Source organism: Panicum hallii, chromosome 5, assembly GCF_002211085.1.
Source record: "Panicum hallii strain FIL2 chromosome 5, PHallii_v3.1, whole genome shotgun sequence".
Lineage (NCBI taxonomy): Eukaryota > Viridiplantae > Streptophyta > Magnoliopsida > Poales > Poaceae > Panicum > Panicum hallii.
In genome coordinates, this window is record NC_038046.1 from 10,458,635 (window position 1) to 10,471,283 (window position 12,649).

The 12,649-nt window shown below is 49.3% G+C and overlaps 2 protein-coding genes and 1 long non-coding RNA gene across 5 annotated transcripts; 1 reads left to right on the forward strand and 2 right to left on the reverse strand.

The window, feature by feature from the left end:
• Positions 1 to 4,370: 4,370 nt before the first annotated feature.
• Positions 4,371 to 5,804, reverse strand: LOC112892394 (receptor like protein 29). Its single transcript, XM_025959570.1, has one exon. The coding sequence runs from the start codon at positions 5,760 to 5,762 to the stop codon at positions 4,371 to 4,373; it is 1,392 nt and encodes a 463-aa protein (XP_025815355.1). The 5' UTR covers positions 5,763 to 5,804.
• Positions 5,805 to 7,583: 1,779 nt separating this feature from the next.
• LOC112893910 (protein VTE6, chloroplastic) lies at positions 7,584 to 11,318 on the reverse strand. Its single transcript, XM_025961438.1, has 5 exons — positions 10,902 to 11,318; positions 9,417 to 9,670; positions 9,144 to 9,267; positions 8,678 to 8,782; positions 7,584 to 7,852 (listed from the first exon to the last, which is right to left on the reverse strand). The coding sequence occupies exons 1-5, from the start codon at positions 11,280 to 11,282 to the stop codon at positions 7,760 to 7,762; spliced, it is 957 nt and encodes a 318-aa protein (XP_025817223.1). The 5' UTR covers positions 11,283 to 11,318; the 3' UTR covers positions 7,584 to 7,759.
• Positions 11,319 to 11,481: 163 nt separating this feature from the next.
• On the forward strand, positions 11,482 to 12,475 carry LOC112894410. Of its 3 annotated transcripts, XR_003228984.1 has the most exons (3): positions 11,482 to 11,873; positions 11,970 to 12,084; positions 12,211 to 12,475. It is a non-coding gene; the product is annotated as an uncharacterized LOC112894410 (long non-coding RNA). The 3 variants fall into 3 exon arrangements; XR_003228985.1 differs by having other exon boundaries at positions 11,482 to 12,084; positions 12,165 to 12,475; XR_003228983.1 differs by having other exon boundaries at positions 11,482 to 12,084.
• The last annotated feature ends 174 nt before the right edge of the window (positions 12,476 to 12,649 follow it).

Below are 12,649 nucleotides of genomic sequence, written 5' to 3' on the forward strand. Positions count from 1 at the left end.
TGGTGGAGCGACCCAAGCAAAATGTTGTTGGAACCAAATGGGTGTTCCGCAACAAACAAGATGAAAATGGTGTGGTGACAAGAAATAAAGCACGACTTGTGGCAAAAGGTTACTCACAAGTTGAAGGTTTGGATTTTGATCAAACTTTTGCTCCCGTAGCTAGGCTTGAGTCAATTCGTATTCTTGTTGCCTATGCTACTCACCATAATTTTAAGCTCTATCAAATGGATGTCAAAAGTGCATTCTTGAATGGCCCAATCAAGGAAGAGGTATATGTAGAGCAACCACCGGGGTTTGAGGAAGAAGCGTATCCTAACCATGTTTACAAACTCCATAAGGCGCTCTATGGGCTTAAGCAAGCACCTAGAGCATGGTATGAATGCCTTAGGGATTTTCTTATTGAAAATGGTTTTAAAATTGGTAAAGCCGACTCTACCTTATTCACTAGAAAAGTTGGTAATGATTTATTTGTTTGCCAAATATATGTTGATGACATCATATTTGGTTCTACTAACAAAGGTTGTTGTGATGAGTTTAGTCAAACAATGGTCAAGCGATTTGAGATGTCTATGATGGGAGAGTTGAACTTCTTCCTAGGATTTCAAGTCAAGCAACTCAAGGAAGGGACATTCCTATGCCAAACCAAGTACACACATGACATACTCAAGAAGTTTAACATGGAGAATGCAAAGCCAATCAAGACCCCCATGGGCACAAATGGACATCTTGATCTTGATATTGGAGGTAAATCCGTGGATCAAAAGGTATATCGATCCATGATTGGCTCATTACTTTACCTTTGTGCATCTAGGCCCGATATTATGCTTAGCGTTTGTTTATGTGCAAGATTTCAATCAAATCCTAAGGAATGCCATTTGAGAGCTGTTAAAAGAATCATGAGATATTTAGTTCATACATCTCACCTAGGTCTTTGGTACCCAAAAGGTTCAAATTTCAAACTAGTTGGCTATTCCGATGCGGATTATGCCGGATGCAAAATTGATAGGAAAAGCACATCCGGGACTTGCCAATTTTTGGGTAAATCCCTTGTATCATGGTCATCCAAGAAACAAAATTCCGTTGCTCTTTCCACGGCCGAAGCGGAGTATGTTGCAGCCGCACATTGTTGTGCTCAACTTTTGTGGATGCGACAAACTCTAAAGGATTACGGTTACACCTTGAATCGTATTCCACTCCTATGTGACAATGAGAGTGCCATTAAAATAGCCGAAAATCCTTGTGAGCATTCTAGAACCAAACACATAGATATCCGGCATCATTTCTTGAGAGATCATAACCTTAAAGGAGATATAGAAATCTCTCATGTGAGAACAAATGACCAAGTTGCCGATATCTTCACCAAACCCTTAGATGAGAAAAGATTTTGTGCATTAAGGAATGAGCTAAACATCATTGATTCTAGAATTTTGGAATAAAGTGTTGCACACTTGCTTGTCTAGTGGTAAACCTTTTAACAACAAAATGATTTTCAAAATAATGTATTCCTTGTTTGTGAAAATCTTAGATTCTCTTGATCGTTTGAATCGAATTGGTTAACATGGTCTTTTTAGATGATGAGTTATTGCTGCTCCTAGCTTCCGTTTGTCTTTTCTCTTTTTGGTGCTTGATGCCAAAGGGGGAGAAGATTGTATCCTAGCATGTGTTCTTAGACTCATGGTGAGCTTGAGTGTCGTCAAAAACTTATTTGGATATTTGGATGTATGTGAGACTATGTGTTTATTGCTTATCTCGTATTTGAACTAAGTTGGGTTGTAATAACCTATTTATGGATGATGCTATGCTATGATTGTGAACCTATTGCTTATCCTTGTTTATCTAATCTTGGTTTTATCCCATCATGATGCTTTGACTTTATTTGGTTTGCTCATTATGAAATGGAGTTCATGAATATCTTATGGATGCATGGATTTAGGGGGAGCTCATCACATATTTATTTCCTCAAGCTCTATTGAATTCATTGTTTTTATTGATTCATTTAGGTTGTCATCAATCACCAAAAAGGGGGAGATTGAAAGTGCATCTAGGCCTAATGACCTATTTTGGTGATTTATAACAACCTAAATGTGTATCTAATGTTTCAATTGAGAATAATGAGCAGGGGTCAAAGAAACCAAAAAGGAGAAAAGAAGAAGAACCAATTCCGACGATTCGTTAAAATTGGAGAACGGTACCGGTTCAAGAAATGTGGTTTAAGCGAAGATAATTCTTTGTTTTATATTTTCTTGAGTCTAGGTATACCGTACTATCAAGGGGGATGTGGAAAGTATGTGGTAGAACACAAATAAACCAAATCCGGAACCCATGCCTTGAACAGAAGATTGCAAACCCGAGTGTTCCTGGCGGACAGTCCGCCAGGCCTGGCGGACAGTCCGCCAGGACACTAAAAACAGCCTAACGGCTAGTTTTTAGAGAGGCTCTATATATACCCCTTCGACCCCCAACGAAAAACCACCGGTCAAAATTGCATAAGCTGAGCCTCAAGCACATTCTAAGCACTCCAAAGCTCCCCAAAGTAAAACCCTAGCTTCTCCACTCCAAATCCTTGGTCTAGGGTTGGGTTTGAGCAAGATCCAAGCAAGATTCAAGCTCTCCCCAAGAGATTCACCTCTCTTGGGCATCTCTTGGCATTCTCCATCGCTTTCCACATCTATTACTCTTGGAGCTTGGCTCCTAGACGGTTAGAGGTGCTCAAGAACAACCAACTCGTGGTGTGGTTGGATTGAGAAGTTTGTATTACCCTTGTTGCTAGTGAAAAGCTCAAGTTTGACCTTTGTGGTTGCTTGAGAGAGGAAAGGGTTGAGAGAAACCCGGTCCTTTGTGGACTCCTCAACGGGGACGTAGAATCCTTGAGTGGATTCGAACCTCGGGTGAAAAATCTTGTGTCTCTTGTGTTTGATTACATCACATCATCTCTTGCACATTTGTTATACTTGCTTTTTGTACCTCCGTGTAGTATTCTTGCCCGATCTACTTGTATACCTATCTTGTGCTAGATTGCTTCCGCATTTAGTGTTCCTAACTTGTATTAGAGCATTTCTATTCAAATAGATTTTGTATACAAGTTTTAGTTTTCAATCGGTTACATTTCTTACCCGAGACGTCCCAGCGGACATTGGAAGTGCCCAGCGGACAGTCCCAGGGGACGGTCCGCCAGGCAGCCTCGGACTGAATTCTTGTGTGCAGGTTTTAAGCAACGATCGCCTATTCACCCCCCCTCTAGGCGTACTTTCAGAGGCGGAGGCGGAGGAGGAGAGGCGGAGGCGGCGGGCGGAGGAGGAGAGGCGGAGGCGCGGGCGGAGGCAGAGGAGGGAGGCGGAGGGGCGGCGGAGGCGGAGGAGGAGGAGGAGGGGCGCGGGCGGCGCGGAGGAGGAGGCGCGGGCGGAGGAGAAGGGGGGCGGGCGGAGGAGGAGGAGGCGGGGCGCGGGCGGGCGGAGGAGGAGGAGGAGGGGCGCGGGCGGAGGCGGAGGCGGACGCGGCGGCGCGGGCGGCTGGCGGCGGGCGGAGGGAGGCGGAGGCGCGGGCGGAGGAGAAGGGGGGGCGGGCGGAGGAGGAGGAGGCGGGGCGCGGGCGGGCGGAGGAGGAGGAGGAGGGGCGCGGGCGGGCGGAGGAGGAGGAGGAGGAGGCGGCGCGGGCGGAGGAGAAGGGGGGGCGGCAGGGGAGGCGCGGGGCGCGGAGGGGGAGGGGGCGCCGGGCGCGGAGGGGGAGGGGTGGCAGGGGAGGCGCGGAGGAGGAGGCGCGGAGGGGGGCGGAGGGGGAGGGGGCGCCGGGCGCGGAGGAGGAGGGGCGGCAGGGGAGGCGCGGAGAAGGAGGGGGCGGAGGGGGAGGGGGCGGCGGGCGCGGAGGGGGAGGGGCGGCAGGGGAGGCGCGGAGGAGGAGGGGCGCGGAGGGGGAGGGGGCGCCGGGCGGCGGAGGGGGGCGGAGGGCAGGGCGGAGGGGCGCGGGAGGCACGGCGGTTGGGGGTTGGGGAAAGAGCAGTTGGAAGATAGGATAGAAAATTGAGATTGTGGGGTATAGAGGATGTTGATAGAGGAGGATGTTGAAGGCCGGGAGGACGTTGCAAGTGACCGGCGGCAGCAGGTGACGATGAAGAAGGCGGCGTTGATTCGGACCATGGTGGGCCGACCGGCGTGGGCTTCTGGGTCAGCGACAAAATTCGATTCTGTTCTCTCTCACCGTCGCTTATCCGTGCACCGTGCCACCCTCATGATTCGTGGAAGTTCTCACGGTGAAAGCATCATCCAAAACAGCATGCAAGATCACTGGTACTACGAGCTAGTAAGCTCCTGATCTGACAATCAACAGTGCAACGCACAGATACGTACAGAGGTGGGACAAGCACAAGAGCCCAATCAATATGGCGCGTGCCCGTTGAGGGCAAAAAGGCAGGACACGGCCACGCACGCTGGGCCGAGCAGCCCCAACAGGAGGCTGTCCTGGGAGTGGGAACCCCTCGCCGCCATCAAACCTCTTCCCGTAGCCGACGACGTGACGCCACCGCCGGCGCCGCCGCGGCAGGCGCCGACGCCGACGCCCCGCAGCACGCTCCGGTCGTCGAGGCACAGCCCGGAGTTGCCGCTCAGGTCGAGGTTCCCGCCGAGCCGCCGCAGGAACGCGCCGTCGAACGGCACGGCCCCGCCCAGCGCGTTGTTGCTCAGGTTGAGGTGGTACATCCTGCCCAGCCGGCTCAGCGCCGCCGGGATCGGCCCCGTCAGGTTGTTGTCCTGCAGCGAGAGCGTCGTCAGGCTCGAGAGCTGGCCGAACGCCTCCGGTATCGGCCCCGAGTAGCCGGAGCCGGCCAGCCGGAGCTCCTGGAGGCGGGCGAGGCCGCCGAGCTCGGAGGGCAGCGGGCCGCCCATCGGGTTGTTGTCCATGATCAGGTACTGGAGGTTCCGCAGCCCGGAGATGCCCGGGGGGAAATGGCCGATCAGGCCGTTGTTACTGAGCGCCAGGAAGGTGAGCGAGGTCAGGTTGGCGACGGTGTCCGGGACGCCACCGGTGAGGTTGTTTGAGCTGAGGTCCAGCTTCTGCAGCTGCCGCAGCTCGCCGATCCGCCCCGGGATGGCGCCGGACAGCGAGTTGTAGCTCAGGTCCAGGCCGACCAAGCTCTTCAGCTGGCCAATCTGGCTGGGCACCGGCCCGGAGAGCGAATTGTAGCTGAGGTCGAGCCGCACCAGCGACGTGAGGTCCCCGATGCCCGGCGGGATTCCGCCACGGACCAGCGCGTTCTGGGAGATGGTGAGCACCTGGAGGGACCGGAGGGTGGCCAGCGCCGGCGGCACCGTGCCGGACAGCGCCGGGTTGGCCCGGATGCTGAGCTGCTGCAGGCCGGAGGCCGAGAGGTTGGCGGGCGCCGGCAGGGCGAGCGCCGTGGTGGCCGCCGGGTTGGTGAAGCAGTCGACGAAGAAGAGGGACTGGAGGTGGGGCAGGGAGAACGCCTCGGGCGGGAAGGCCGCCGCGTCCTTGCACGTCGGGTTGGGCTCCACGCCGAAGTCCAGCCGCGTGACGTGCATGCGCGCCGCCGCGGCGTCGCCCGTGCTGCCGCCGGCCGGCTTGCACTCGAGCCCCGGCCACGGGGCGCCGCACGGGTCGGGGCTCTCGACGCGCCAGTCCCGGTCGGAGGACACGGCCTCCATGACGCGGAAGAGCGTCTCCCTCTCGGCAGGGTCCATGGCCGCCGCCGCCGCCGCGGCCGCCATCGGGAGCAGCAGGGTCAGCAGCAGGGCAGCGGAGGCTGGCACCATGGTGACGGTGGTCGCGCGTGCGGCTGTGGGGTTTGGGCCTTTGGGGAGTCTCGCCATAAAACGAGAGGGGGGCCGGGGGGGGGGGGGGGGGGGTGCGCGGGACGGCCTCTACTGACCCGTGGGGCGACTCGATTGACGGGACGAGAGAGAGAAAGCGCGCGAGGCACACGCAGAACCCAGAGCTCAGGGGGCCTGTGGCCGGAGCGCTCGGGAGTCCCTCTTTTTTACGGGCTGTTTGATCCGCGTTAAAGTTTAGTTCTGTAATATTAGATGTTTAAATATTGATTGGAAATATTAAATAAAGTTTAATTATAAAATTAATTTTGTAAATGGAGACTAATTCACGAGATGAATCTATTAAATCTAATTAATTCATTATTAGCATATATTTACTATAGCATAATATGGTCAAATTATGAACTAAGTAGATTTAATAAATTTATCTCGTAAATTAATCTTCATTTATATATATAATTAGTTTATATTTAAATTATTAATTAGAATAAAAATTCGATGCGACGGGAACCCACCTATCAAACAAACCACAAGCGGCGATCTTCCTTCCCGGCTGGGCATGGGAAAGAAAAAAAAATGGTTGCCTGTGCTGTGCAGCAGGGGCCGGGGGTCACCGATGCACAGTGCGGATACTAATGCGCACGTCATGGTTTCCACGAGGAATCGCCCACACGACGCCATGGCCCTCGCTACAGTACAACGAGGCTGGTACGTGGTTTGACTGGCCCGGCGGGCAGTTACGCCCGTGGCATGAAATTGTTTTTGGACGGGTCGCGGCTTGGGTCTACACTGAGACCATTCATTTTCAATCGACCGCAAGTGCGAAAGAAGGGGGGCCCGTCACCGGAGCTCTCCATAATTCCACAGCCCAAGCGTGTAACCTGCATCGCCTGCATGGCAGCATGTCACCCCTGCGAGATGTCACTCGCGACTTTGGAAAAGGTTATTTTTCCGCCGGGGTAAGTGTGCGCTTGTCTCCAACTCAGCCAGGCGCCCAGGCCTGTTTCGCTCAGTGGCAGCTCCTTAAACCCATCTCTGCAGGATACAGGCTACAAACAAAAACATAAACAGATAGTAGTTGCTAAACAACGATCATAAAAACAACCACCGTTTCCCCAGAGTAAGAGAACACAGCAAAGAGGGTATAAGACAGAAGGCTGAACGTTGAAAGACTCTCCAAATGGATGGGGCACGAACCAGTCAGGAGGGAACGAATGCGAGCTCAGAGCCTCACGCCGTGGCAGTGGCACTGGCACGGCTGCACGAGACCATAAAAATAGTAGACGAATCATGCATCCCCGCAAGGCCCCCCCACCCAACTGAAGTCCCCGGCCCAACCCAGGTGTGGGTCGAGACTACACATCCCAGCCGATGTGACAAAAGCTGTCTGACTCAAATATTAGTGGGTACCCGGTGGCAAGGGCGCAGCATGTACAGGCTGAGATGACCGATCAATACCAGATTCTCTACGAAAGCAAGAAGCACCATGTGATGCTTGGCAGAACGATGGAGCTGCCCGCGTCTGCGTCACCTCGCGACGCACCATGTCCCATCATTAAATTGGATGTCTTCAAATAAAGAGAATCACTGTTTACTGTTAGGAGATTGTAGCGCTAGTAAACAACGCAGCTTACCTGACAAGAGTACCCAGTAAGTGGCATTGGTAACGCCGGCTGGCTGAGTTCTTGTCTCCTCACAAACGATCGCCGGAGGCGGCAAGTTTCACATCACAAATGATTCAAAGTTAGACACTAAGTTAACGGCTAACATAAACACCAAGCTCAGCAAAGGTAGAGAAACTCAATGTACCAGAAGGAAAGACAGTTTTGCATTTCACAGTAGGCATAACAACTATCAAAAAATAGAACCTAGAGAAAGTTAGAACGGCCCAAATGAGAATCTATGATTACATTTCAGATGGGCAAAATATAGCAGCTACTACACAAGTATAAATTACAGAGAGCAGAAGTCAAAAGGAAAAATCAAGAGCTCCAACTCACGAGCAACTTCTGCATTAGAACAGCCAATATGGCACCAATGGAGATATTCAGTACATTGACAATATCGTTATTCAGCTGCACAGAACAATATTCACCATTAGTTTCAAGAGAATTTTTTTCATGAACTATCAAAACTAAGCATGATACATTGAGAATAAGAAACAGTGAAGTTCGGGATAATGGTCTGTGGTTCTTGTATAACAAAATTCCATCCAGAATAAAAACTCAAATGATGTCAGGTGTTATAGTTGACCATTGTGAACAGAAGCTTCTAGGTAGCTGATAGGCAATACAGTAGGAAAACAGTATTAACAACTGGAATTCTTGTGATATCTATATAGGATATATTTATAATTAGTTTGCACGCAAAAAAAAAGGGATCAAGAGTGCCGTAGGAGCTAATGTCCTCTATAACTGTCAATTAGACGCAGCCCATGTAGCAATTTTACCAGACATCCCAAAGATACACAAATACCAGCAGATGAAATTATATAACAGCCTTTGCATTATGCCTTATCAATATTGGATTATACCAAAACGATCTAAGGTTATACAATAGGTTGAATTAAGCCACATGCTGAGAATGTCCTCAACTCATTTATAATGAAATTGATCTAGGATTAAACAATCAAGAAGCAAATAAGATGTTTGTCCAGAAGGTAGCAGATGCAAATTATGTCATGCAAGAATAATTCCCCTCTTTTGATTTTTTCAATAGATCATTTAACCTAGGTACTCCAGCAATACTATGGAAGCTCATTTGGTGATGCAAACAACATACAGTTTGCACTAAGAAAAACATGAAGCATGCAAAATGAAGAAATGGATTAACTGGGAAAAGTTCAGACAGGCATTGTAGATGAAGAATCAGTATTTAGTCATGTAAAAGTGCAAACTCACCCATTCAAAACCTTCCTTATCTTGCAATGTCGCCCCAATATAACTCTCACCATAATTTGCAATCTGGGATGCAACAAGGCATACTGCGACTTGTGATACACCCACCTGCAACATAATGCAGGATTCTATCATCAGTAATCATGTATTCCTCCTTTTCCTTTTAGAGCGTGTTAAGATTGGAAAAAGGGAAACTCTGTAGATTTTGAGCAACAATTAGTGAAATTCAGTGCATGTTTAGGTACTTAAACTTGTATCATAGATACATTTAAAATCCTAATACACCCCTATAAAATAAATTGAGTATCAATATTAAAATCCATTATGTGATTCCATAGTATTTGACACAGATTAGCTATCAGACTACAGAAATATTGACATACTACTGACAAGAATATGCAAGACAGATTTCAGTTAAACAAACGAGGAAGCTTCTAATGGTGCCAAGTTTCAAACGAAAAACATATACCTGCCCTAGAAGATAACCAACACTTGCAAGAAACACAGACGCTAGAATTCCTGCAAGAGTACCCTCAATACTGACTGCACCTTCTGTACCTCTTGGAACAACCTTAAATGTTGTCACCAGATACCTATTCTACAAAAGAACCCAAGACTTGAGCACTCAGTATTGGGAATTTATCATGACTCCATATTGACTTACGTTCAACAAAAGAATGTAAAGTCTACAGGAGGAAATCTTACATGAAGGCTGCACAAATGATGTGTTACAAAAACTTACGTTGTTCTTCCAAAAGCCTTTCCTATTTCACTGGAAACTGTATCACTTAGTTTAGTACAGAAACTGGCAACAAAGCCAAGTCTCCAGAGCTCAGAGAATGCTGTACCACCAACATGATATATTGACAGTAGAGCACAGGCACAACCGGCAGCACTCGAACCAATAACACTTCCAGGCCCTCTCCTTCCTCCTCTTTTCTCAGCCACTCCCTGTGCTTCCTTCTGTTTTATCTTCAACTTAGTTACTGCTGTGCCCTGCATATCAAATGCAAAATAAACAACACTGACTGGTAGCCTAAAAGAATTGAAACAATGGATAAAGCATCAGAAAAGGCAAATGTACGCCATGCAATATGACAGCATGATGTTAAAAGCCATAGACATCAGAAAAGCTCCTTAGTGGAGATGGCATCGAGGTGATCGGGGACTTGGCGAGAACCTTGGTGGCGAGTCAAGAAGAGTCCCGGAAGAGACTCGGTGACCGGGAAGCAATACTCTTAGTGCGTGCTTCAACAACATGGACTACGGGTGGTCTTGTGCTTACCAATACCACGGGATAAATCTTCGTGTCGAGAGTTTGCTTCCTCTCATCCCCTTCCTTTAAGCTTCCGTATTTTTTATTGCAATCTTGTGTGCCTTTACATTCTTAGTGTAGTATCTTGCTAGGATTGGCTATAGGTTGCAAAACTCTTTGGGATGAGGTTTTCACGCTAGTTGAACCCTAGTTTCGCATCTAGATAATATGTTTTAGCTTATGTTTTGTGCTAACTAGTTTGAGCCATAGGTTAAGGTTTTAAGTTGACCTAATTCACCCGCTCCCCCTCTTAGGCTACAAGCACCTATTCCTTTCACTCTGCCAAAAGAATTTAGAAAACAGGCATAGATTACACAATGATCAGCATATGGGGACTAAGAAACAAAGTTTTCCCATTGCCTTGATTTTTCAAATGGTGGGATCGCCACACCCAGACTGTCCTTTATTAATACAATCACCTTATAGAAAGGGCCAATAATAGTAATCGTTTTCCCTATCATCTTCCAAGCATTGTTAAATTATTTTTACTGCCTACTAGCAAGCACTGGTCTCTGATACCCACTCACATAGGTGGAGAGAATTTGCGATAAGAAGTTTCCATTATCACTATGAATTCATGTCAGTTCAGTTAGAATTTATGGGTGTGGAAACTTGAAACTAATTGTACTTGGTGGAACATCCCTGCAGAAAGGTGGTTCAATTCACACTTACTAGTCATTACAAATCGTCCCAGCAGTCCATACCAAGTCCATGAATCCAAAAACAATGACTCGTAGGTAGGTTCAATCTAGCACTACAAACTACAAGCATGAACAGCTCCTATCTGCAGCAACTCTCGGCAGCCCGACAATATCAGCGACTTCAGGGGGATGGATCAAACCACAACAATCAATCCAATTCAAAATAAACTAGTCCGTTCCAGATACTGCAGAACCGGTGGGATCGACTCACCACGACGAAGTAGGCGACGACGAGGAGGAACCCCGGGGGCCCAAACGCGCGCCACGTCAGGGTACCAAGGAGGTATGCGGCGGCGAAGCCCGAGGCGGAGAGGCCGGAGAGGAGTACAGGCGACCCGGCGACGAAGACGGCGAAGTTGCTGGCCGCGGCGGACCGCCACGTCGGCGGCGACGCCAGGAAGGCGTCCGCGAGCGCGTCACGAATTCCCGACGCGGCCCCCGCGGCAATGTCCGGGAGCGCTCGCGGCGGAGGGAGGAGCGGGGGCGGGGGACGGTGGCGCAGAACCCTGGTCCCTCGAGGGAAGACTGGGAGGGTTCTGGGCGCGGGGCGGGAGGAGAGGGGGGCGTGGAGCGGGAGGAGCGAGCACGCCATTGGAGACGTAGAAGTCGAAGTCTGAAGTCTGAACTCGGGAAGCAGCCAAGCAGGAGACGTAGAAGTCACAGAAGTCAGAGGAAAAGTCTAAAGGCTTGGGCTTTCCCTTTTCTGTTTTGGGATGATGTCGCTTTGTGATGCCACATTGAGCCCATATTTGGTAGCCCAATTTAGCCCATCACAACGCAAGCACGCACGCGCACGTGTTTAAGCCATCCGCTAACCCTACCGATGCGGGCGGATGGGCAGCACAACCGTGAGCCGCCGCCTCCAATCATGGCGGCTCTTCTCTCCGCCCTAGTCTTCGGAGGTGCCATTGATTCGGTTTTCCCCCCTTAATCGTTCGTGTTATTTTCGTTTCCCAGAAGGGGATTTTATTGTTTCTTGCTGCCAAGTGATGCTGGGAATATTGCGCAAGGGCTTTGAGCAATTCGTGGCTTTTGTTTGCCTGATGCGATGAGATCACAACATATGTACTCTCCCTTCTGATGGCAGCAGCCGTTCTTCGGCCCTGGATCTGCACCCCTTTTGCCCTCTGCTTTTCTTTTCAGAAACGGTGGAAGATTTTCTTGCGCTGTGGTTTTTTGTAAGGTGATATGCAAGAAAGCAGATACCTTGCGCCGTTCACTTCTGTTTGGGCATTTTTAGGATTTGTGCACATGCATAATTTCCCTTTTTCATTGCCAGGTGATGATGGGATATTGCGCAAGGGCTATGAGCAGTTCATGGGCACTAGTGGCCCAACGCGGTGATACTACATGACATCCCTTCTGATGGCAATTTGGTTCTGAATCCAACTAAGGTGGTTTGCGTGTTACTACTTGATTTATGCCAGAGATCGTTGCCAGTTGCAATTTTGACAAAAGGTGCATTTCATGACAGTGACATAAATCATACGAGTGCTAAACTCTCTTCACTGCTTGTTCAGAGCAGCAGATCCGCCAGTAGCTTGGATGACAGATTGGAATGTGTAGTGCGAGTAAGCTGAACCCAAGAAGTTCCTGAAGCTTTGGGCTATTCAGTTTCTGGCCATAATCCTATGACTTGGAGAAATTCAGAAACTTACAGGCAATCTTGATACCACAGTTAACATTCCTTTACTGTAACATGACGGGCCATCCATTTCATGGTCCATGAATTCTGAAATTTGGCTCTACCAACTGAAAACCTTCCTGGCTTTGCCTTAGGTCCTAGAATATCATGTTAACTGAGAAGGTCTTTGTGAAATGTGCGCAGTTTTGCATGTACAATTATCAAGTACTGACAGTAAGCTTGGCAACAGTAGTTACAAGGAGTTAACAATGAGAGCGCTGTATGTTACTAGATTCAGCGGTTGTCTCAGTAAGTACTGCACGATTGAATTAGAA